The 26,779-nt window shown below is 41.5% G+C and overlaps 1 protein-coding gene across 1 annotated transcript; it reads right to left on the bottom strand.

Annotated features, from left to right (window-relative positions):
* Positions 1–13,247: 13,247 nt before the first annotated feature.
* adnpb (activity-dependent neuroprotector homeobox b) lies at positions 13,248–26,628 on the bottom strand. The gene is made up of 4 exons (XM_042492056.1): positions 26,186–26,628; positions 20,182–20,298; positions 18,348–18,440; positions 13,248–16,819 (listed from the first exon to the last, which is right to left on the bottom strand). The coding sequence occupies exons 2-4, from the start codon at positions 20,287–20,289 to the stop codon at positions 13,877–13,879; spliced, it is 3,144 nt and encodes a 1,047-aa protein (XP_042347990.1). The 5' UTR covers positions 20,290–20,298; positions 26,186–26,628; the 3' UTR covers positions 13,248–13,876.
* Positions 26,629–26,779: the final 151 nt, after the last annotated feature.

Genomic DNA, 26,779 nt, shown 5'->3' with positions numbered 1-26,779 from the left:
TGTGCGGGGATGCCTCTGCCTGAGACTCTCTCACTCCGTCTCTCTCTCTCTGTGCCTGGAGAGCTCGCGACGTGATACTTCAAAATAAAAGACTATCTTTCTTTTAACCTTGACTTCACAATAAGAGTCCTGTATCTTTCAGCCCTAACAGGGGCTGTATCCTGGCGGGGGGGGGGGGGGGGGCTCCCAACGTGGCCCCAAATTGCTAGATTAACACTAGACAAGGAAACCTTTATTTCTTTTATTATTTTTTCCCTTCAAAATATACAAACAACAGTCACAAATTAACAACACAAAAAACAAACAATTTACATTATGAATATCTCAGAAATAAATGACCAGACGATAAAATAAATTTGCACGTAATGATTCACATTAAAATGTATCTATTACATTTAAATGTCATTTAAATATTTTGCATCCTTTTTAAAAATATATTCTTTTTTTTTGTTTTGTTTTGTTTTTGTCACAAATTGACAATACAAAAACACCAATTTTACATTACGATTAACTCAACTAACTATTTACTCAGACTATAAATTGAATTTGCACATGACGATTCACATAAAAAGACACTGATAAATTTAAATTTTATATAAATATTTTTTTTGATTCTTTTTTAAAAATATTTTTTTGGTTTTTTTTTTTCCCCAAAATGTTCAAACAGCACAGTCACAAACTGAACCATCAATTTACATGACAAGTAACTGAAAAACAAATTAACATACAATAAAATAAATTTGTATGTAATGGTTGACATTAAAAAAAATTAATAAGTGCAACAATACAGTGAAAGGGAATTTTTTTTTATTGTATTATCTTTAAAATATTCCCCTAACAGTTAAAATATCCCCTTCTGGATCGCAAATAATATATATATATATATATATATATATATATATATATATATATATATATACACACACACACACACACACACATACATACATATCTATATATCTATGTATATCTATCTATATGTAAATTATATATCTATATATCTATATCTAAGTCTATATGTGTGTGTGTGTGTGTGTGTGTGTGTGTGTGTGTGTGTGTGTGTGTGTGAGAGAGAGAGAGAGAGAGAGAGAGAGAGAGAGAGAGAGAGAGAGAGAACTTTATTAAGTGTTAGTAATAATTTATTATTAGTTTCTTATTACTTAATTATTCAATGACTTTACTTGGCTTAACTTTCGAAAATATGTAAGTGTTAAGTCATGCCAATAAAGCCAATTTAAATGAATTGAATTATATCGAATTGAGAGAGAAAGAAAGAGAGAGTGAGACAGACATAGACTAAAATACTGCACTATGATCTCATCCATTAGGTTATTTAGGCTCGTGATTAAATATAACATCAGTATGTTTAAAAATCTGACATTATTATATTATGCCCTCTTGGGTATCCATTATTTGCTATGACTTAAGATAAAGAGATAACGTATATGTGGTAATAAATGTTATGAATTACTGTAATTTATTTCTTTTTGTGTAGTGACACCTTGTGGCCAAAAGTCATACGGGCCTACTGCTGCAAAAAAAATAGTTTAGTGGATGAATGACATGTTTTCCTTTAAGAAAATACCGTTGTATTTTAGACCAGACTTTTATCTCACACTATAAAAAGTGATTTGAATTCATGCCAGCCACTTAAAGGTAGGTGATAAATATAAAAAAATAGAGTATATAGTGGGAACAGTCACCCCTTTCCCTCTTTTTCCATCATGAGACCCTCCCTGCACACCCGCTCACGAGTCCCAATGTCTCTCATCAGTCCTGCAGCATGTCCACCAGCCCATTTCCATCCATTCTTTGTGAGACTGTGTTTATGCCCTTTAGCTTTCCAGTCGTTTTGGACTTCTGCCTCTCTGTCTGACCCAGAAAAGTTTGCCTTTTTCAATCTGCCTGCCTGCTTTTGACTTTCGTCCATTTTTGACCACGAGTGAACGAAAACTTTGACATAACATGCTTGTCTCTGAGTCGTGCATCTACGTTCACACGTGGTTATTTATATTTACAAAATCTTTTCACATGGTGCTTTTTATGGTAACATTTTGTCGTGGCATTATCAGGCACAGAAACATATAATTACAGGTCAGAATATTTAGACATTATCCAAAGCAAATTTGTGTTGCAATTTCTGTCGAAAACATGGGAGGAAAAGGCACTGAGCCTTGGTAAAAAAAAATGTTCCACAAATTGCAAGACATTTTTAAAAGATTATTAGATCTACAAAATTATTTTTAAAAAGCTAGGGAAAATTGTCTTGGGAAAAAAGAAAAAAAAGGTTACAAAAGGTTACATGTCATATTACAATGATGATAGTTGTACAATTACTAAATGCACTCTATGATAGCATGTGATGTTATGTGCAAATACTGTGTGTGTTGATAAATGTCCCATGCGTATATTGATAGTGGAGGCGTGACTCATAATAATGGCAGTAGAAGGTCATATCAAGCAGGATCAGGGCATCGGTACAAGCAGGACCCACAACACTCTATATATATATATATATATGTGTGTGTGTGTGTATGTATATATGTGTGTGTGTGTATATATATATATATATATATATATATATATATATATATTCAAATTATGTTACATGATTTTAAAAAAGTCATTTTACATACTTTTTTCAGGCCATTTCCTTGTTTGTTTGTTTTTTTTTCCACTATCTTTATTGTTTGTTTGTTTTTTAAATAATTTTCAGGCATTTTTTGTAATTTTATCACTAATTTCTTACTACAGTGGGGTATTTATGCATTTTATTTTGTAGAACAAAACATAAAAAGTCTTTTAAGCTTGGGTAACCAAAAACCCATTCAAAAAACCCACCGATTTTGAGATGAGGAAACCAGAGGTGCTAATTTGCTAACTCATTTCCAGGTTTTCATTCCTGGGGCACTCTAGGAGCAAGACACACAGACCTTGTGTCACTTTGTAGTTATTAGGTGTCTGTTGGGGGTTTGTTCCTTTTTGAGGTTGTTTTGTCCGTTTTTATAGTTAATTTTCCTCTCTGTGCAGCTTCTTGGCATCTCTTTTGTCGCTCTTTGTGGTCATTTTGAGTCTCTATCTGCTCAGTAATTTGAGTGATATTTTGCAGATGAAGGCCAGGGGGGCCTCTGACACTTTGGGCCCCTGCACCCAGTAGGCCCATTCAGTAATTCATCCATACATATAAATGTTCTGTGATCACTCCCTGAAATTAGTTCAGTATAGATGTCTTTTTAACCCTTTGAAACCTGGAACGACATAATTTTTCTAGTGCTGCATTCAGACACCTTTCACATGCATTCAAACCTTTAAAATATGAATAAAACAGATACAGAAGGAAAATATTAGAAGTTAATGATAATTTGCTAAGATAGAAAAAATGTCCAGAAAACTATATTAATAATTCTATCATTATTCAGTTGTTATTAACTATTTTATCTAATTTTTGTTACTGCCTTTTTTTCTTCCTATTTTACCTTTTTTTTTTTGTTGTTGTAAATTTCAGGTAATTTTCTTGTAACTCCTGACTTGTAACTTAGTCTTAGCCTCTTAAAAAGACTGGTGATCACAATGTGTGTATTTATTATTAAGTATGTATATAAAGAACCTGAACTATGAAATTACAAAAATATATGATCAGTGCCTTTTTGATGTCGTATGGGTCGATATATATATATATATATATATATATATATATATATATATATATATATATATATATATATATATATATATATATATATATCACCTCAAAATTCACCTGAAGTTGGAGTTGAGTGTCTTGTTCAGGGACACTTTGACATGAGGACAGGATGAGCCGGGGATCAAACCAGCCTTGTGATTAATGGACGACCTACTTTCACTCCTGAGTCACAGCAGCCCCTTTAGTTTTATATTATTAAGAGCTGTGGTGTGAGCATTGTTCCAAAGAGGAAAGACTGTGGACCAATCTGACAGAGCTTATTGAGGAAACAGTGACAGTTTAATAACAGCTCGTTTCCTTTACAAAAAGCTTAAACCACCAATTTGGTTGAAAACATGTGATGGCATTGCAGATACAATTATTGCACAGTTTATGTACTATCTGCTCCAAGTGAATCAACAAAATCACAAACATTTCTCGCAGACGACATTTTGACATGTCCCAGTAAAATAAAATAAATTACATAAAATTAACGCTGGAGTTTCATTGAGCTACATATTAACTCTTTTGGTTTGAATTTTTTGAACATGGGGAGAATGCAACAGGCAACTTAACAAGACACAAAAGTCACAAAAAATTACCAGAAAATAAGAAAAAAAAGATCCGAAATGCTGAAAATAAAAAGTGAATATGAATTTATTTTATATATTTTTTGTAACTTGATTTTGAACATAAAATGACAAAAACAGGACATTTTCCTTATTTTTGGATAGTTTTCTAATAATCCTACCCACTTTTTTTTAAATAACTAATTTTAAAGTCATTTTCTTTTCACCTTTTAGTAACTTTTTTCAATTTGTGGTACAATTCTTACCAAGTTGATCATTGCCCCCCCCCCCCCCACCCCATGATTTCAAAAGAATTTGAACCACTTTGCTAAAGTGTCAAAGGGTCAAATGGCCTCTGAAAGGCATTTCGAGGATGCACAAAAGAACTGATGTTAATCCAGGTTTCACTGGGTTAAAGAGATGGTGAAGTTATTAATAACGACTGTGCTTTTTCCTTCTTTACAAACCAAAATGTCTGCTGTCGAAAAAAAAGCTCTATTTCTGGCCTATTGAACTCTTCCACCAGACATGTTTTCATTTCCCTTTTTCAGCGATTCAACAAGGTAAAAAGGTCTGAGATTGAAATTTCTTTTTCATGAGACACGTGGCCGAGAGGGCAGCATAAACCCACTGCGATGTCATCCTATTTGTGTCAGACGTCTCCTCTGATCCAGCTGAAAGTCTGCTGCAATAACCATCTAACACACTTCAGGAGGGATTTTAACAAATATGACAGCAAAACTGCTTTTGAAAGGTTGGTTACCATCAAAGGTAAAACACAAAAGGGACACAATAACTCACCATCAAATGCCACATTAAGGCTTGTGATAGCTGCATGGTTATTACAGTGACTTTTTACTATAGTGACTTTGAAAAGTCAAGTAAGTAATATTAATAGAAAGCCAGATTATACATAATTAATAATATTAATTTAGCACTCAGGGAGAGCATTCGAGAGCATTGAGGGTTCCTTTGTACAAAGAGCAGAAAGAGCATGGATTTAGGGGTCATATGATACTCCAAAATCTTAATCCTAGAGATTTAGGTGTCTGTAAAGCATACTAGCAGAAAACAATGTTGCATTACCACAAGCGTAGAAACAATGACAAATGCTGTTTCATTATTATTATTATTATTATCATCTTTTTTAGTATTAGTGGTGTTGTTATCATAATTATTATTACTGAGTTATTTTTTTCTCATTTACTTACTTCTTTTAATATTTCTGTACATCATTATGTATTTAACAGCCTTTTTTTAACATGTATTGTCTGTTGTTGATGATGTTTTCACTTATTCAACTGTATTTATACTTTCATTGTCATGTCATTTTATCATTTTATTTTGTCATTCTTCAGAGCAAGTGAGTGATCTGTCTAAACAATTTATATGTTGCTGTCCCTGGTGTCTGAAGAAATCAATAAAAAAATCAAAATTGAAAAAAGAAAAAAAAAAAAGCTATTTCCATTAAAGCTGTGGCCACAATTGGAGATTGCAAGATTAATTTCGCCTTAATTTCCAAAGATTTCCTCCCGAGTCAGCTGCTTTAACCCTTTGAAACCTGGCTCGTCATCAATTCACTTGTGTTGCCTTCAAACACCTTTCACAAGCTATTTAACCCTTTGAAACCTGAACAAATTGGTTTGGCTTCTTTCAAAAACACTGAAATGGCAATGACCAACTTGGCAAAAAATGTCACACAAATCGCAAGAAATTAGTGACAGATGACAAAGAAAATGACCAAAAAACGAGTTATTTAAAAGGGCGTGACAGTTATTACAAAATTATTTTAAAAAACTACAGAAAATGTCTCAAAAACAATATTTTAATCATCATTATTTTTAATTTTTAAAATCAAATTGCAGAAAAAAATAATGTTAATGGGTTTTTTATGCACTTTTTTCCCCTGTCATTTTCTTGTTGTTCTTGTTATCAGCTGGGCTAACCATCTCTGACATGCCAAACAGTGTACAAGGAGCATTCATTTTTAACGTGAAACTGCTTTATTAAGTTTTTACTGGTTTTAATGGTCTGGTCTGTTTGTTTAGAAGAGTAAAGAGACCTCTGCAGAAAATTTAATTCCTTGTAAAAACCTACTCAGCAATCAACACTGAAGGTATTCTAACGGGAGAAGTTTCAGCTGGTTGGAATCTGCAGTTCTTAGCAATAGATGCCTCTAAATCCTCCTAAATCTAATTAAAGATTTGTGCAAAACTTAAGTGATATTTTCGAAATGCTGATAAAACACAATTGTGAGATGAGTACATTTCTATTGAGTGATATTATGCAACTTTCCTCTTGGGATAAATTAAATGACAGGCATCACTTCCACACTCACCTGTAATTGTACAACATTCCTCCTCACCCTCCTCATTTCTCCCTCTCCCTCACCTGCTGTGTAATCAGCTCTATAGATAAAGTGTCTGACCTCCCAGCAGACTCCCTCTCCTGCGTCTCACCCCCTCCCACCAGCCCCTCTGCAATATATGATGCAGCAACGTTCCTTTCTCCACCTACGAGGGCCGCCAGCAGCTGCCTCGTCCTCGCCATAGAAGTATTACTGAAGGTCCCCCATTGAGACACACACACACACACACATGCGCGCACACACACACATACGCGCGCGCACACACACACACACACACACACACACACACACACACACACACACACACACACACACACACACACAGAGTCTGCTGGGTCTCTGCCTCTCTTTCTCTCCAGTGAGATGATGATGATGTCATTGGCTGAGTTTCTGCAGCTCTATTCATGCAGCATCCTGGAAAGTTTGATTCACATTTTGAAAGGCAAATTGGAGGCTATTTGCAACATTTATTGGCTCTCACTTAAGGTAAAAAAAAAAAAAAATCACCTTAATCTACCCAGCTGCCCACAGCACAACATTTCCTTTATTCCTAATATGAAAAAAAATCACACAAGTTACAATGAACTAGCTACGTGGCTGGAAGCTCTGTCTGCAGAGTTGTCTGCAGTTATGACGCGGAAGTTAGTGTCGCCATGGTTCCCTCGTCAAAAAGCCTATGGGATTTTTCCATTGGATTTTGGATTACTGCAGATAATCAACTCTGTGTCAAACAAATAGTTATGATGCTTACACTTTTTGTTCAGCTAGATAATCTTGACAAATGAACACATTTTTAGGATTTGGTGTGGCACGATGATGTTCTTAAAGGGCCGTCCACACCCAGCACCGTAACTATAACTGTAACTATAATGATAACAATGTGAGCATCCACACCGATGAACGATAATGTTTGGTAAACAGCTGCACAGAGCATGCGCTACATATTCCATACGTGTTTTTTAACATGAAAACATTCGTATTTTGGTCCAAATTAGATTTTAGAATCAAGTTTGGATGTGATAAGACGGATGCTGATTGGCTGTTAGTCAATCACTCTAGGAGTGATCCAAATGATATCGTTTGCCACTTTTGTTGTCTTTATACTTGTAGTGTGGACTCCGCCATCCACTTAAGTTTGTGTGTTTTTTAAAACTATGTTTTTAGAGTTATAGCTACAGCTATAGTTATAGTTATCAATTTAGGTGTGGGCTGCCCTCAAGACACATAAAAGCCTCAGAGTTTATGAGTGGGGTATTTACTAACACATTTTATAGCTAGAACAAAACGCGGAAGTCTCCTCAGCTTACACAGACCTTATTTAACGCATCTACTCCTAAAACCCATTCAAAAATCCTACAGACTTTGCAATAAGGGGCTGGGAGTGTGGAAATGCTTACTCATTTTGGGGGGGTTTTAGGACCCATCCCTGGGGCACTCTATTCCTCCACTGTATCTTTACATAGAAAACTGTAGTATGTTGCTTATTAATATTCTGAATGTTGCACAACAGAACATTTAAAATAAGTGAATTACTGTTTGCTTTAACCTATGTGGGCCTCTAAATGTCCTTAACCACACAAGCCTACAACCTGTGTTGAGGTTTACAAGTGGCCTCATTTTTAGGTGTCCCATATCAAAACGTTTGGGCGTCCTCGTGATGCACTGGTTAGCACTGTCCCCCTCACAGCTTTTCTTTCTGTGTGGAGTTTGCATGTCCTCTGGGCCCTCACAGTCCAAACACATGCAGGTGACAGGTGACTGTCCAGGGTCCCCGCCTCTCGCCTGATGTCAGCTGGAACTGGCTCCTGTGACCCTCCAAGGAAAAGCGCTTATAGAGTTAACTTCAGCAAGTGCACTCCAGACGATTATTCTGACCTAAACCCCAACCTCTCTCTCCTCTTTGGGACTTTCTTCCTCCTGCATCCTTATTCTCGCACCTCTCTCCTTGTCTCACTGCTGTCCCGAATGACTTTTCTCTTTTACAATTAATCACAGGTCTCACTCTCTTTCTCCATCTTTCTTTTGCCTCGTTTTCCTCCGCCCATGAATCATTCATCATATTCTTCCCATGAATCATTTGTGTGTGCAGCGAGATCGCTCTACCTGCAGGAGGCGCTAACAGTGGGATAGGTCTGCAACCATCTCTCTCTCTCCCTCCAGTCCACCCCTTTGTCTGTGCCTCCCCCCTCAGCCCCCTCAGCCCCCACTCCATCACCCAGCACTGCAGAAGAGGCCTCTTGTCTCCCCCGCAGTCTGCAAGGCCTTTCTTTAGCCTCCTCCTCCTCCTCCTCCACCATCTCTCTCCTCCTCTGTCTCCGCACTGGTGTCATGTCCTGGTTTGTGTGGAATCTTGATCCAGATGACCTCTAGCAACATGCAATATTCAGAGGATGGGGAGTACATGATGAAATTTTTGAAACATCACAAGCGTCCCCAGCACTGGCCACTGGCACACACACACACACACACATGTCCAACAAATTTGTTATTATTTACCCCCACACACACACACACCTTGCTGCTGAAAGAAATCTAACACCAGTTTCTTGCAGGAGGTGCCATCAGTGCATCCTTTATTCCATTCCAACCTGCTCACAAGCCCCTCAAAATGTCCCCACCTCCTCCCTCCTCACCTCCTCTAATCTGTCTCCCCCCTCTCTCCACCTGTTCTCCCCTCTCGTGTCCTTATCGTGGTAGCTCAGGGGGCGTGTGGGCTGCAGGTCAGGTGAGAGCAGACGCTAAACTGACCTGTGGCCGGTTCAACCAATTAGCCTCCCTCCTGTTAAGCACAAGGAGCTGTTTTGTCTCGGCAGTCTGCTCCCCTTTGTGTCTGACAGTACACACACACACACAAACACACACACGTACGCACACACACATGCCAGGGCCTCACTGTGTCTCTCCTCCAGCTACAGGGGGCGCCAGTCTCTCCACCATCACCTCCCCTCCCCCCCTTCCTCTCCCTTCTTCCCATCTCCTCCCTTACACCCCTCCTCCATCTGCCTCTACTTCCTCCCCCTTGTACTTCTCCTCCCTCGTACTCCCATCCCTCTCTGACTCCCCCCTTCCCTTCGTCTCCCTCCCTCGCCTCCCCTTCCCCCTTTGAAAGGCTGTTAAGCGCTCCTTCTGCACACAGCACTGCAGATGAGGCCTCCGCCTCCCCCACAGTCTGCCAGGCCTCTCCTGCTCTCTCTCTCCTTCAGCCTCCCCCACCACTCCCTCCCTCTCCCTCCCTCTCCCTCCCTCGCTCCTTATAACAGCATAGCAACACTGCCTAGCCAGCCAAGGAGAGTCTTGCCTCTCTCCCTCTTGCACTGGGGTAATTTCCCTCCATTTTAGATTCCTCATCCCAGGGCGCCACAGGATGGGATTTTAATTACTCGGAGGTAAAAAAAAATATAAAGTGAACGCATCTGACCTCGCTCAATTTACCTGAATTGGGAAAACAGTGTGATCTGATTGGGAGATTGATTCAAAGGTGCACCTCAGCAAAGGGTTAATAATGTAGCGTTCTATATCTGACCAATGCTTTTCCACATCTGATTACTGGTACCACGTAGACATCGAGCTGGATCACCAGACCACAGTAGCTCTCTGACAAACACATCCCATATTCTGCTTCATGTTTTCTTAAAACACCTCACTGTGCGTCGAGCAGCGGGACGATCAAACAGGGTTTGGTTCAAATGTGCGGCTTGTCACAGACTTCAAACTGGGTCTGGAACTGGACAGCAGTGGTTTATAAGCAGAGGAGCTTTAACAAAGGTACTGTGCTGCTGTGCTCTGAGGATGGCCCAATTCATAACCACATTATCAGCATTCACAACATAGGAGGTGAATCTCGAGTCTCTACAAGTTATATGGGAGCCAGAGCCTTTAGCTGTCAGGCTCCTCCTCTGTGGAACTATTTTCCAGTTTTGGTCCGGGAGGCAGACACCGCCCCCGCACTTAGAGATTACTTTTGGGCTTTTGGACAGATTGAGTGTGAAAGGGGATGACATGCAGCAAAGGGTCACAGGCTGTAGTCGAACTTGCGGCTGCTGCAGTGAGGACATAGCCTCTGTACATGCGGCACCTGCTCTACCAGGTAAGCTCACCTGGTAGAACGATGCACCCAGGAAGTACACCAGGTGCTGATGCAAATTTACATAGTGGCCAAAAGTGGAATTACACCGTCCAGGTTTGTCACGGGATGCCCACGAGCCCTAAAAGACATACTTCAAGATTTTTTTTTGCTTCAAAAACTCAGTTAAACAACTCATTTCACTATAAATTTAAGCTATCCAGATCGATAACATTTGTAAAGTCTACAAGAGCTGCAAGATTCAAATTTTTAGACCACCATTCATGCTAGCGGAGCGCTAAACTGAGACTCAGTCGCTCTGCCTCCCTTATGGGCCCGTAGATCCAGGTATTCTACAGCTGGAAAAAGAGCTTTTTTGCCTATGGCCAGCTCTCATAGCAATGAACGTGGCCCAGCCTCCATGCTGTATCCAGAATTTCTTTATACATCTATGGGCAGCGCAAATGCCCCCATCCCAACATAAAGCTTATAGGTAGGGCTGGCTCAGGCTTGGCTTGAACCAGCTCCTAGTACTGCCACCACTATTAGTATTAGTTATTCTTCTTCTGTTATTATACACTTTGGGTACACTTCTTTCATCCTGCATCTCTTTCTATGTATCATTTTGTATTGAATTACTGTAATTTCATCATGTTGATCTGTTCTGTACACACGACACCTATTGCACGTCTGTCCGCCCTCGAAGAGGGATCCCTCCTAAGTCACTCTTTCTGAGGTTTCTACCATTTTTTTCCCCCATTAAAGATTTTTTGGGAGTTTTTCCTCATCTGCTGTGAGGGTCTAAGGACAGAGGTTTGTCGTATGCTGTAAAGCTCTCCGAGACAGTTGTGATTTCTGATATTGGGTTTTATATAATAAATTTTATATAAACATTGTAAGTTATCATGATGTCCCATGACCTGACCTTTAATTTCAATGGTCAAAATGACGAGGCTTTACCTGGTGGTACGTTAACTTTGTGCACAGTTAATGCTTGCAAACTCTCAGTCTCATTTCATCAGTATACTGCTCTGATCTTGTGAAGCTAAATTGGTGGGAACTTAATTTTGGTTACCAAGCAATGCTGGATATTAACTGGAGCTATTTTTGGCCACATGAAGAGACAATCCTGCTTAACATGTTCTAACTTTACATCTTTGCTGTGATGGCTCAACATCTGCATCCTTCATATTGAGAGGAAAGGACAATATGCTACTTTTACAAATAAAAAGAATTCAAAATAAAATCCCATTTGCATTTAGAAACAACAAATCAATGTTTAGATTCTTCCTTTAACAAGATTAGATTAATATGGGGAAAAAGTTGGTTTTGATACCAGGAAATTGCTGTGCTTTCTTGAACAATAAATGATAATACAATCACACTTCAGTGTCAATTACAACTGAGGGTCAACAGAGTCAGCAGAGGACTATCCAAAAACATCACAAACATTAAAATAAAAATCAAGTGACCAAAAGTAACTGATGTTTTGTAATTGTGGTATTTGTTAGAATTTGGATGGTCTTTTGGAGATTAAAACCTCTCAAATCTTCTTTAAATTGTGGCCCCTTATCACAGATTAGGGAGGTCATAGGCTGTGAGCAAACATTGTTTTTTTTTTAACCTGTCTTGTATTTATCTCATATTGGAAAAATGTCTATGATGTTCTCTTCCCAAATTGTTTTGGGTGAAGCTATCATGTATTTTCAAGTCAAAAGGCTTAAGTACAAGTGAAGTCACAAGTCACTAATATTAAAGTCCAAGTCCAGTTGCGGTCCTTTTTTAATTATGTCGAGTGTAAAGTAATAAAATTTGGGACTCAAGTCCACACATCCAGCCTCCACGGACTAGTACTCTTTAGTCCGTTTTCAATCAAAAAGAGGGCTTTTTATTGACTGCGGTCTTAGTTAGGTCTAACTAACAATTTTCAACAGGACATTTGACCACTTGTTTTGTTACACAACTCATGATCTAAATAAAATAAAAGCTTTTCTAACTGTTGCTGTTCATCACAAATCAGCAGGATTCATTTTTACGCGAAAACTCTCTGTTCCTTACTTTGAACAAAGAAGCTGGCGTGTCCGTTACTTCCGTGAGAAGCACAATTACAGCACTTTATTGTTCATAAATGCTTAAGTGAAAAATGAAAACATAAAACAAATACACACAATTCAAAGAACACAAATTGAACACAACTTTTTTTTCTGAGGAAAAAAAAAATTGCTTTCACTTCTGAGGATGTCAGTATGGTGGTTACTGTCCAGTCTCGCGGCGCAAAGAAACATCAAGTTAAAATTGTGAAAAAACAGAAAGCAAGTACAGTACGGTCAAGGCTAATGAGCATAAGGCTGCAAAATTTGATGAAATGCTCCTTTAAACTGTAAGCGAATGAGAATAGCTCGGTGCCATTATCCTTTCAGAACAGAAGAAAAAAAAGAAACAAGAAAGGGAAATTAAAAAAATAAAATCTAATTAAAGCAAAAAACAAATCAATTCTGTTATTTTGTTTATATATAGATATATTATTTTGCAAAAAAACTAGGATTTTGTTAAAAAATAAACTTAAACATACGAGAAAATACCAGCCACCAAAGCGACAACTATCGTTAAGCATACCAATGTAGAACATATGAGGCTACCTTACACACAGGTAATAGCAAATATTTAAGAGTACATGTACGGCAACGTCTGTCCAAACATGTCTAAAAGACTGTACAAATTTACACTACCCATCTCAGTATAACGACATGAAAAATGATGGATTATCGGATCATCTTAAAAGCTTTACCTCACAACAACTCATTTCAAGCCACGCTTACAATTTCGGTGGCTAAATCAATGTTAATAACTCCTCGTCTCATTGTAATAAAGGATATAGAAGGCAAAAAACTTTCTATTTGTTTGGTGTGACTTCACTGTTGTCTTTGCACCTCCCCTCCTGCTCGGGGGAGAAACGTTAAAACTTTGTTCACAGATCTTTACATCAATCCTAGCTGCTCGTTGAGTCCTGCCTTTAAAAGTCATTGGATGGCTTGTTTTGAGTTTTCACTCAAGATGAGTTCTCTTTTTAACGCTCCTTCACGGATACCCCATGAAAGCGGGCAGTGTCCTTCAGTTCAGGCGAGGCAGATTAGTTGGCGTGGATCAAATCTAAAGCGTTTCTCTGACTGTGCGAGTCTTTTTGATTTCATCAGTCAGACCTGCTGTTTGCCCAGCTGGGCCCCGTCCCTCCTGCTTCTTGCAGATGATGGTACAAACTTGGGAATAATGATGGGGAGAGTGTCTCTTCCTTTAGCAGCCTGTCCTCCTGCGGGCCCGAAGCCATTCTCTACGTGCGCCTCTTCGTCCTCGTCGTCCTCCTCATCATCCTCATCGTCATCGTCGTCGTCATCCTCATCTGACATGTCATCTAGATCCGAGATGATTTTGGCCCCTGTCCTTGGCTCCACTTTCTCCTTAGTTCCAGGAAGCAGTTTGTTACCATGGAGATGTACCTCTCCCTCTTGCTCCTTGTTATCCTTCTGCTGCTCTTCCTCGTCACTGTCAGAGTCGATGGCGATGGGCTCTGAGAGGTCTAGAGGTATTTTTTGTGGTAAGGTGCTGTTGATTGTCTTGGTTTGGTCTCTGCTGGGATTGGGGGCACGTGGAGTTGCTTTAGTAACTTCCACAGGCCGGCTTGGTTTCCGTGGCGGGGCCACACCACCGTTAGCAGCTACAAGCTCCCGATGTCTCTGTAGAGCCTGCTCTGACAGCCCTATACGCGTCCTAGATGTCCGCCTTTTGCTATGTCTGCCCTCGTACACGCCATCCTCATCGAATGCCAGCTCGTGCCTCACTTTGCTGAGCTCGTGCATGCTGAACCCGAGCAGCACGCTGGCACTCTGGGTTTCACACTCCTGTACGCATTTCCTTCTTTTGTTGACAAAGTGGCTGGAGATGTCTGACTTCCACAGCCACAGGCTGCCCGCCAGCTTCTCCACCTCCCCCCGTGTGGGATATGGCGCTTTATTAAAATACTGTGTTAGAAATGCCTTCCTGGATTCGTATGACTCGTTTTCATGTCCTTTGGGGTCGAGAGCCAGAACTACAGGTTCATCAGGATCTTCTACAAATGGACCGTTGCTGTCCCGTGGGTGGGCCCTTTCCCCGGGGGGCTTCCTTCGTTTTGGTGCACTCGTGTCAGAGCTATCGAAGCTGGCCCGTTTCAGAGTGCTGCTCTGGGCCTGGCTGACCCGAGAAGAATGAGCTGCCCGGCTGTCCTGCCCATTTTGTGATTTCCCTACGCCTCGACAGTGCACCAAGTGTAGAGTGATGGTGGAGGCCGTCATGTTACTAGTGTAAACCCCCAAGCAGTGAATACACTTGTATGTGAGTTTCTTTTCTACAGGGTGGACTGTCTGAATCACTTGGTGCCTCTCTCTCAGGTGGTGGGCCAGTGAGTCTGAGATTGGACCTTTGAGGATGGAGAAGCAAAGAGGACACAGTGTCTTGCCCACGTCCCTCTTGTAGGGCACAGATGCCTGTGGAGCACTCTTGGTTGGAGCACTGTCAGCAGCCCCGGCAGGTGTTTTGGGCGGGTGCTGAGGCAGTAACCTCTTGCCTGACATGAGAGAGGCAGACAAGGCTGATGACACAGAGGTGTTGTTGTTTTGAGCGTGAAACGCCACTGACTCCTCAGGGGCGTCTTTCATGTTGTATGTAGTGACAATCAACTGAACATTCTTGGGATTGCCCTGCTGCAGAGTGAGGTCAAAGGTCAAGGGAGAATCTGTGCGTGGGCCGACGCTCTCGTCTGGGTGCGACAGCCGCATGTGGGCCACCATCTTCTCCACGTCGTTGAAGGTCGCCCGGCAGTGTGGGCAGGACAGGCCGTGGATCAACATATGGTTCAGTAGCGTGTCACTGGGCAGGTAACGGTTGCAGTAGAGACACTTGCTGGTGAAGTTGTGGATCTTCATGATGTAGTTGGCTACAGCGGGCACCTTCTCTGCTTTGTGCTCCTTCTCAAAATGAGAACTGTACACGTTCTCAGGGAAGAGCTCGTTGCAGATAGTGCAGATTTTCCATTTCTGGGTGTAGGATGTGCCGAGGACTGAGGAGCCACTTTTCTTGGCCGTGACGGAGGCGACAGTGGTAGCTGCAGCCTGCACACGAGAACCCAGAGGGTTGGATTTGAGTGAAGAGGAGGCACCGACCATAACTGGACTCCGCAGGCTGCCGCCAGAAAGAAGCTGCTTTGCTGCATGTGACTGTTGGGGCACAGAAACCTGGGCGTTCCCTGGCAGACTGACCCTCACCTGCTGGCTGCCAATAGAGAATGGCTGGGTGGCCCCGCTCTTTAACCTGACGCCATCGTGTTTCATCCCAGAGAGAAGGCTCTGAGAGGTGAAGCCAGTCTTTGATGAGATGATAACGCGACCCAGCTGCTGTGCGCCCGGAGACCTAGTCGTGGCCATTACTGCACCTTTAGGGCCCATCCCGATGATGGTCTTATCTCCCTGCGTTTTGGGGGGGATCATGATGATGGGTTTGGGACGGGGGACTATCACGCTGGTGTGCCCAATCATGGCAGTCACCTGGTAGCCGATTCTCTCGTGGTCCTCGATGACATGTTGGACAAGTGCCTCGTAGTACCTGGGAACAAACAGACACTTCTTGCAGTGTATCTGGTTACTGTTAACATTGTTTGTGTTGTTACTCTCTCCGTTCTGAGCGTTTGTCTTCTCTCCTGGTTTGGCGATGTAGGGCTGGGCCACCTGCTGGAAGTGTTCCCGGTAGATGTGCTTTCGCACCACATTGTACAAAGGGTCCCTGTAGGTGCACTTCTTGCAATAGTACACCGCCTGTTCCACGCTGTCCCCGGTCCTTTTCAGCATCCCGTCCTTCATCATGACCCCGCCGGCTCCCGCCACCATTCCACCGGGGCCCTGCCGCACGGTGCTGTTAGGCATATGGAACAGTTTGATGTGCGTTTCCAGAGTCTTTTTGTTGCCATTGTAAGTGCAGTAGGGGCAGTTGAGCAGAATGTTGTTCTCAAAGTCCTCGCTGTGGACATTGCGGAAATGGCTCTTGTATGCAGAGAAGTACTTGGATGAAAAGAGGCAGCCAGAGCAGCAGAAGGGCTTTGACCTGTAGTCCTGGAGACACAGAGGGGACAAACAGCTTAGATTTCACAAGTTCTTTGAGAAACTTTAAATTATTGTGATGTACATTTATGCTTTGCCGTGGTTTTTCTTTTGATTGAACATAACAATAATGTTATTTAGAAATCCACTAATTGCAATTTTCTCGGCAGATTCCAAACTTTTTTTTTTTTGTTTCTGATCGATTCCAAATTTTTCTCTTCCTATACAACATACAACTTTTTTTTGGAAACCAGCTTTGTATCAAAACATGATTGGTGATTGAATATAAACCGAGATAATGTTTGTGTTACCGTTTAACTGTAAAATGAGATCGTTTGTTACCTGCCTGCTGTCACCGTGTCAAATGAGTTTGCATTACGTCACCTACCAGCGGGAGCGTTTATTGGCCTGGTACGCAAGGTGCGTTGTGGTAGTTGTAGGTTTTTTCTACCTCTTGAGCAAAAGTGAATGCCACAGCCCCATTTCTCTGGTCATATAGCACCAATTACAAACGTATTTGAATCTTTTTACTGCATAGACAGCTTAGTTTTATGTGAGGGCCCTCGTTACTTTGGTAAAATCCACAAGCATCCACAAAAATCTGAGTGAAAATTAATGTTCGTATCTTTTAGAGAACAGTGTAAAATGGCTAATCAGGCTGCTCAAACTGTTTCTCAGGATGGTTGAGCGTTATCAGATCACGCTTGATTGAAAGTTCCCTTTCAGCTCAAATAACGTAATCATTTTATTATCCTTTCAGTCACTACAGTTAAAACATTTGCTGCCACAGAATAAACTACCAAATATATCAAATGGACCCTCCTTGGTTAAGACAGTGAACCACACTAACAAGCAAAGATGATCAGATCACCCAAATCAGTGTTTTTATTTAACTATATGTCCCAGAATATGGCACTAATCATTTTAGCATTTTCCATTCACTTACATTAAACAGTTAACATTAGCTTTTCTGTGTGACACTTTTGAACTTAGTATCAACTAATCCATCAGTCAGCTACTTATCTTGACTAATCAGCTAACTAGCAGACTAAGGTAGACCACACATATGTGTACTTTTATCCAGCTATACCTCCCACACAAGGTAGCTAAGTGTCTTAGCATCTTCCATTCACTTACATAAAACAGTTAGCATTAGCTTTGCTATGCTAAACTTTTGAACTTCTTATCAATTCTGATTAATACAGATTTGAGCAGTATACCCCAATCTGCTATTTCATGTTGAACAGTAACTTTCAATTCATGATACATGGGAATGAATTACAACTTTTGAGAACAAGTTAAAGCTGCTCTGACAATAGCTAGTTACTGTCCGTGCTGCTGTTTGTGACATGATTAACTGAGCTACCAAGCATGTAAATTTAATCAGCACAGAATCAGCTATATCTTAGACCGATCCGATCCGCTCCTCACCAGCGTCAGTGCATCTCTGACAAAATAATAATTCAAAACACTAGATTCAAATATCAATGTTGCAAAAATAGGAAATGTTTGTGAGTTCATAGATGAGTGCGTCACACACCTGGACTTTGGTATGTGATGGTTCCCACATGCACACATCGTCCCAGGTAGTGTGCTTTATGTACACCTCTGGAGGAGTGAAGTCTTTATAGTCCTAAACAACAAAGAAATCAGGATTATTACTTGATGATGGTGAAACAAAGGTGTAATCAATAAGGAAAAAATGAAAAAGGAAACATTAATATGGCAAGACTGAGATACAACATGCCCGTAACTAAAGCATGCTTCAGTGATGATGTATGTTTAGGCAAGGACAAAGAGATGGGCTTTCTGGGTAACAGTTTTGTAGAGGTACACAAATCCAAAATCTGCCTCTGCTGTGTCAAACATCAGCTGACTGGTTGAGTGCAAAACATGAGCGCATGGAAAGACTCTTTTTCTTATTTTTTCCATTATTCAAAAATATTTCACAGGGGTTGAACTTCTGTTTCCAGCTTTCCTCTGTCCTCTGGGACATGTTTACTTCATGTCAGAGCTTGAAAATAAGTCAATATCTTAATTTAAGGTCTCTTAAATCTTAATGTGCAGATACAGACTCCAGCTTATAATTCTCATGTGTAAATAGTAATCTATTATTTAACAAAACCTGTCAAACATTAGGAACAGTAAGTGGGTTTATAATAAAACTAAAACTGCGCAAATTGAAACTGACATAAAATATGTCTAATGCAAACATGCCAATTTTGAAAAACTCACATTTATTGCAAAAAAGTTTTCATGTTTGCATGAAGTAGTATTTCAGCTGATTTGAAAAAGCCATATTTCACAAAACTGCTATGGCAACATGTTTTTGGCTTTTCTAGGTCACATGATGCTATGGCTGTGTGCTTGTCAGTAGGAACTGGCTCCCTCATGATGCAGCAGGAGCTACAAGAGCTGTTATTGCATCACATAACTCTTCAAAAGTTTTCGGATCATCCAGAGGTTTTGAATCTACAATTCCTCTGAAACTGTGGACTACCACCTCCCAGAAATCCCTATTACGTGGTCGCTCCAACATATAAGGGACTTGCCTTTCCATTATCACTCACATAACACGGCTATGTTGCTTTCGACCGGAAATAATGACAGCTTGTGCAGTGGCTGCAATAGATTAAACCTGCTTTGAACGTGCATCGCCATCATCAATGCTTCTTGGAGGGTTATCGCCAGACAAGTCACATAACTTCACTCAATGGAAAGTCATCTCAAAATAGTGTTTTATTGCCATTTTGAAAAAAATTGCTTAAAATGTGTGTGAATCTGTATAAAACCCGCCCATGTGACACAATCTATCAATCTACGCCCAACAAATCCATATAATTCTTCATGTTTGTGCCCATGCCTGTATGCTGAATTATGTAAACGCTTTGGTTTCTGCTTTTAAGCCTGGGGAGCATATTTCTCCTATGTTAAGTGAAATAAAACAGAATGAGAACAGGGTCTCTATGAGGGCAATCACATTATTCTGTACGCGTTTCATTATGAGTCCAGGTCATAGATTCTTATCATTATACATTCTCTATATTTATGCAGCAGTGCCAGACACCCTGATGCTGAACCTTTACTTCCCACACTGAGCCAAAAAAGAAGAGAAACCAATGCTGCATGTATCCAATCAGAAGCCATTCTTAAACCTCAGCAGTAAATAAATTGTGTAAATTATTAATAACAATGATAAAAATTATTAATAATAATTTATTAAGTCAATTATTCCGGGTATATGAGTTAGAAGTTGTAATTGGCAATCTTGATGGCATGCACTGTATTCTTGTTAAGGCGCAGCTATCAGCACAAAGGGACAGCAGGCTGTACAGTCATCATTATAAAAAACACCAAAGTCCAGGCGCGCTCACCTCTAGGTGATCTCTACAGAACTCCAAGCCGATGTCTCCCAGGACCTTCTTGACATTTTTCCTCGCTTTCCGCAGACTGCCCAGGTTATTGACAGGGAGCTGGAACATTCTGCCCGCCTGAAGAGAAAAGACACATACAGCATGTTATCATCAGCTGTAAGGTACAGTATGGACAGGTGTCTGTTACCAGAGCCCCAAGTCAGGAGAGGAACAGTGTGATGAAAAAGACCCTCTCCTTGCCTTTACTTGCCTGGTACAATGCCTATAAGGGAAGCCTTAATCAAAACCCCTTTCGGAGACGAAATACGCAACACTGATGGTTTCAGCTGACTGTTAAAGTAAAGGACTTTTTGGCATTCGGACATAGTTATCAGGGAGAGACGCTAACATTTTTAATCACCACCAAGCCTCTAAATTTGATAAATGAAGTACATTTTTGGCAGTGCAATTTAACCCAACTTAACTTCAGTATTTTTTAACCTGGACCCTATTTTCCAACTTTTTTGTGTCTAAGTGAATAATGGAACCCAGTGCTTGTGTTGCCACTAAAAGTTATTCTCAGTGTCTGACAACAGTACGGACAGGCCACGACAGAGATAGACCTCTTTGGTAAAGAGTCAGAACCTTTTTATTTTACCAGAAACAGCCACAAAATTGCTCAAAACAAACCCACCAAACTCAATTTAAATAAAAACAAATTTAATCATCATAAAACAAACATCATTCAAAGTCGACAGAAACAAAATCAAACTCACTAAAATTGTCTTGGTTTGTCTTTCCACTTTTCCAACAGTCATCAGCTCTGATTGGTTGAAATAACCCTCACTACACCCAGTCAGATGTGAAATATGCTGGCTCTATATACGCTACAATTACTGTTTACTGAAATGGAGTCTGGTGGGTTTGGCGATAGCCATTTCTGGGCTGTCTCTGGTTAAAAAGAAAGGGTCCAGCTCTTTATCAAGGTCTGTCTCTGTAGTGATAATTTCCATAATATTATCAGATACTTCAAATAAAAATCTGAACCCTGTATGTTTCACAAACAAGCACTTTAGTGGACAATAAAAATGAAGATGCCCACATGCCCCACGTGTTTAACTGTCAGCTGCAGAGCTCATGCTCAATTCTGGACCAGTTTCAGAAACTGTTGTTGTTCAGATTAGCAACTTATATATAAAATCATGAGAAAACTTAAGGTCAATAAATAAAAATACACTAATGGAATAGAAATATCTTTGTACATACTTGGTATATACTCTTAGTCTTAGTTCACTGTCTGTCGCTTCGTTACTTTGTTATTGTCATCTGTAGTTGTTAGTGGCTTAAAAACACCATTAAAATGTTGAAGAAATTAATCATATTTGTTTGGCTCACCCAACAGAAACAAAGTCACACTTAAAGACACAGAATTGATTTTAACATATACTAGATTATATCTGAGTCAAGAGATGTTTCTTATTGTTTTGCATTTAGTTTAAGTAAGGCACTTTGTAAATCAATAACAGCATCACTTTTTGTTATCAAAGTACAAGTACCTCTGCATTATTAATTGTAAACTTGTTGTGTTGTCACATTAAACTGCAGTTCACTGTCTACGCTTCATGTTCCTCTGAACAGAAACTCTTCAGGCCTGCTGACTTAATCTGGGTTAGCTGATAGCTGTTAGCTTGAACACACCACAGCACTCTGCTTCCTATAGGTTGCTAATGAACTAGCTCTCCTTTCAGTGAAAACAGCACGAGGATGCACTCTGTTGCAGTCAGCACAAGGTGCAGTTTATCATTTTGCTCAGCAACAGTCATAATACAAAAATCACTTTTGTCCTGGAGGCGTCATAGGAAATATCTCTATTCTTCCCCTACACAATTTCTATTGTTACTGGGACGGCAGGACACCATAGTCTCGAGCCCTAGCTAGCCGGCGACAAGCACTGTGCACTGTTTTCATAGATTGCTTAACTAAATAAAGCCAATGAATCAGGATGTTTGTGGGACTGTAACACTGTCTTGGTGAAGGTTCACAGTATTGGGCTTTTTAAAAATAATTTAACCTTTATTTAGACAAGTGATCTCATACAGTCTCATTCTCAAGAAAGACCTCATGAAACTTGATGGCCACAGGGGGCCACCCACAGGCCACATTCTGTGGCCACAGAGTAACTTTTTGTAGCCACAGGCCATCCGTCCACTGTCAATGTTGAATCCTGGTCGTCTGTTACCAAAGATTTGTTTTGGTTTTACTCAGACATAACTAGATTAGCCAATTAGCCACTGTCACATCTCTGGCAAAAGTTGTATGTTCAATTCATGATCAAGTCAAAGTGCATCCTCTTAGCAGGTATTTATAGTTTCCTTAGCACACAGGGCTCCCTTGGTGGTAGCATATAGTTCACGCAACAATGAAAAATGATCCAGGCAGGCCAGTTTTGGTGTTTAGGCTTAAAAACTTCCCACAAATTGCACAGCAGTTTGTGATACTCACAGACAGGATTTTACAGCTCTGTAAAGTCATCACAGTGCCAGCTTTTAATGCACAGCCTCAACTTATCAAACAAGTGCACAAAGACGACATCCGCTCAGGTAACGCGATACACATTCCTAGCAAGATATGTGCAATGTGCCACCAACAGCAAAGCAGGAAAATCCTAACTTATAAAGACAGATTTAAACAATGCAGGTTTCAAATTATTTTCTAAAGTGGGCTTTGCAGATGCACTCAGTACCTTTGCTGGAGCTCAAGGACAAACAATGCATTTGGTAATAAACACTCAAAATAAAAAAAAAACAATTTCTGTTTTTAAAGGACAACTCCAGGGCATCTTTAAAGGGACAGTTCACCCAAAAATCAAAAATGCATATTTTCCTCTTAACTGTAGTGCTTTTTATTAATCTAGATTGTTTTGGTGTGAGCTGCAGAGTGTTGGAGATATCAGCTGTAGAGATGTCTGCCTTCTCTTAAATATAATGAAACTAAATGGCACTTTGCTTGTGGTACTCCAAGCGCCAAAAAATACAATTGAAAAGCTCAGCAGCAGAAATCATGACCCAGTTACTCAAGATAACCTACAGACCATATTTTTCTCTACCCAACTACACCCACCAACTGTATTGCTAAGAAGAAAGAAGCACGCACCTACTCATGGACGAGAGGCTCATGCTCGCAACAGCTCCAGATGTAAACACTAATGGCGCCTTTTCTGGTTGAACTGTAACTTAGGCCCGCTCAGTGATACTAGGTGTACTAGCAGTAGATACACACTTCCTTTTGCTCAGGTGTAGTTCATCATAAAGAAAATAGTTCCTACATGATTATCTTGAGTAACCGGGTCATGATTTCTGGAAAGAGAAGTTGTTTTTTCAAATGTTTTTTCAGGCGCTTTGAGCACCACAAGCCGAGTGCCATCTAGTTCCATTATAATGGAAAAGGCAGACATCTCTATGGCCAATATCTCCAACACTCTGCAACTCACATCAAAACAATCTAGACCGACAAACAGCACTACAGGTAAGAGGAAAAAATCTGCGTTTTTGATTTTGGAATTAACTTTTCCTTTAACTACAAAGTCACAAGCCAGTGTGCCTTGGTTGATTTATGACACTTAAGCTAAAAAATAACAGCTAAAGACAAAATTCTGTTTTTTTGGTGACAGCCTATTAAAGTTTGATTTGACCTAGCCAAACCTCACTGCACGGTCTGGAGTAGAAAGACAGGCTGCTACCTGAAAGTCAAACCCATTGGTTCTATACAGAACACAGCTAAACCTCCAACCACCCATTCATTATGTGTTATTATCACTATGTACACATACTATGAACAATAACTTCAGCATCAGTAGAGGCACCTTTCACCTGGGGCAGTAAGAGCTGTTTAAATCACTGTCCAAAGTGGCTGGTCCAATGTCTATTCAAATCAGACTCTCATGTGAGGTCAAAGGTCACCGATGCATGTGGCCATAAAGGCCGCTCAGTGACAGCGAACAGCACGGTCCCAAACAATTCCTGTGAACACCTCTGCTTTATTTCCCTTCTGGAAAACACAGAGGTGAATGGGGGGATTGTGTGTGTGTGTGTGAGTGTGTGTGGTTCCACCAACTGTTGGCCACTCCAGAAGGACGTGGCCAATGGCCTCATGAAGAACCAAGTAGACCAGAGACATTTCTGACGATCTGCCTGTTAGTCTCACTGTCTGTCTGTCTGTCTGTCAGAAATGTGCAGAGTGAGTGAAAGAGACACATCCCCTTCCCACTTCCCCTCTCTGTCTCTGTCTCCCTTCCCTGCTTCCTCCCATTACTTGCAGATGGCGCTAGAGAGGCGCTCCATTATGTAAGCCTCCCTATACTCTGCCTGCCCCCTTTTTCTCCCTGCCTCGCAATGCCATCACAGAATGGCGCCTCCTATTGAGTCAGCAGCAGCCTCTACAATATGTCTGCAGTGGAGGGGGAAGGGAGGGGAGGCAGGGGAGGGAGAGATGTTGGAAGGGAGGAAGGGGAGGGACAGAAGGAGCTGGAGAGATCAGTGAAGGGGGGAGGGTGAGAGAGGATGAGGTAGAGTGGTGACGGTTCTGGCGTGGCGGGGGGGGGGGGGGGGGGGGGGGGGGGGGGGGGGGGGGGGGGGGGTGGAGGGGGGGGGGGGGGGGGGGGGGGGGCTGGGAGGAAGAGGAGGGGAGAGAGGGGGAGGGAGTGTGGGAAGGAGGGGAGAGATGAGAGGAAAGGAGAGAGGACACAGAGTGAGCGACGGAAGTGGAGGGGGGAAGGGGGGGGGATGGGGAGGTCGGACAGACAGGCTCAGAGGAGAGGGGAAGGGAGGGAGGGTGAGGGAAGGAGGGGGAGGGGCGAGAGAGAAAATGGAAGAGGGTGAGAGAAAGAGGGGGCGATGGAGAGGCAGGGAGGGAAGAAAAGGAGAGAAAGAGAGAGAGAAAAAAAGCCAAGGAGAGGCTGAGTAGGAGGAGTAGGGGAGGGAAGGGAGGGAGAGAAGGAAGAGGAGAGGCGAGAGGAGGCTGCTCTGCTCTGCTGAGGGCTGCTGGCAGAAAACAGGTTTCCCCCTTTCGACTGTGTTGTGAAAAAAAGAGGCCTACAAACCTTCAGATTTCCTCATGCTTACTTATTCCTCCAACGGGACATGATAACCTATGTGGCAGGCTGTTTACACGTCTCCTTCAATGTGATGTTTACTGAGGGCTTCTGGTGACATCCATACTCACACTGAAAAGTTTGGGATGCTTCAGATGCACTGTGGTTAGTTGTGTCAGAGGGTTCAACACCTGTCTGTAGCCCTGAGCAATAAGGGTGGAGTGTGTGTGTGAGGCTTTGTTGTGGGGGTGATGATCATAATGTGACACTGGCCAAGTGACAGCCCCCCTCCTCCTCCTCGTCCTCCTCCTCCTGGATCAAACACAAGGTATGAGCCAGGTCTCACCTGGCCGATCCAGGTCGATTCAGAGGTAGATTTACACATGTAACAAAAGATTGTATGGATTCTTCACCACAGTCTCCTTTGGTGGCTGTTAACATGTAACATGTGTCCCCATTATTAAACTCTCTGTCCAGTGGCCGTTTCAATATGCATAGCATTTCTCCTTTACCTCACAACATCAGCTGTGTACACAACACATCAAGCAGTGAGTGAGGTGAGTTAGTGTCAGTGAATCTAATCTCTGATCAACATCTGGCAGAATCCAGATCGATAGGTTTGAGCTGCTGCCGCTGACAAAGAATGGGGACACACCGCGCTAAGTTAGCATGCTAAGCTAGCCACCAACAACATAGAAACTAGCGCTGCCGTTTGTGTCCACAAAGGATACTCGCATGTATTTTTCATCTGAGCGGTTATAAAATGAACCTTCCGGTGAAAGTAATTCAACCCGAGGTTATGTTAAAAACTAATGAGTTACAACTACACCGACAGCCAAGTTACCTTAGCTGTAGTTCACCGCATCACCGCAGGTAGCTAACAGCAAACTATGTCGCTTTGACGGCTCTAGCTAACATTATGACAGACAAGTTTACCTGCTTTCACATCCAGTGCTCCCGTCTGAGTGAAATGTGTCACCTCAGGCTGACTGAGGCGATGTGTGGACACTTTCACTTCTCCCCCAGATATCTCGGTTATATCCTTTCAGGTGTCTTCGTGGGGGGAGAACCAGCCCACCCGGCCGTCCGTCTACCCTCCAAGCCCGACTCTCCCTCGCCGAAAAGGGCTATCCTCTTCCCTCTGCTCGGGGAACAGAGAGCCTCCGAGCCTCATTAGACAATTAAAACCGTCATTCCCTGTAGCTGTGAGGCCGGACACATGTCCTATTGTTGGGAACAGCCACCGGCAGACCCCCCTCTTGAAGTAAAATAGCCTAAAGTGTCCCTATGATTGCCCGGCAGGCGATAACGTTTTACCCATTCTTTTCTCTGACAGACAATACACATCCAGCCTAGAAACTGCCCTCCAAAATGGCGCAAATAAAAGGGGCGGAAGTGACATCTACTTGATTAGCATAAATAATCTCATTGTGAGATCTTGCGACTCATTAAAACACATGATTGGTCTGTCAGTCAATTTGGCCAATTAAGCAGACGTCACTTAAAAAAAAAAAAAAAAAACCTACCTCG

This window comes from Plectropomus leopardus, chromosome 8 (genome assembly GCF_008729295.1).
Source record: "Plectropomus leopardus isolate mb chromosome 8, YSFRI_Pleo_2.0, whole genome shotgun sequence".
NCBI classification, from domain to species: Eukaryota; Metazoa; Chordata; class Actinopteri; order Perciformes; family Serranidae; genus Plectropomus; species Plectropomus leopardus.
The sequence above is the reverse complement of the archived record's forward strand: the minus strand, read 5'-3'. Positions and strand labels throughout refer to the sequence as shown.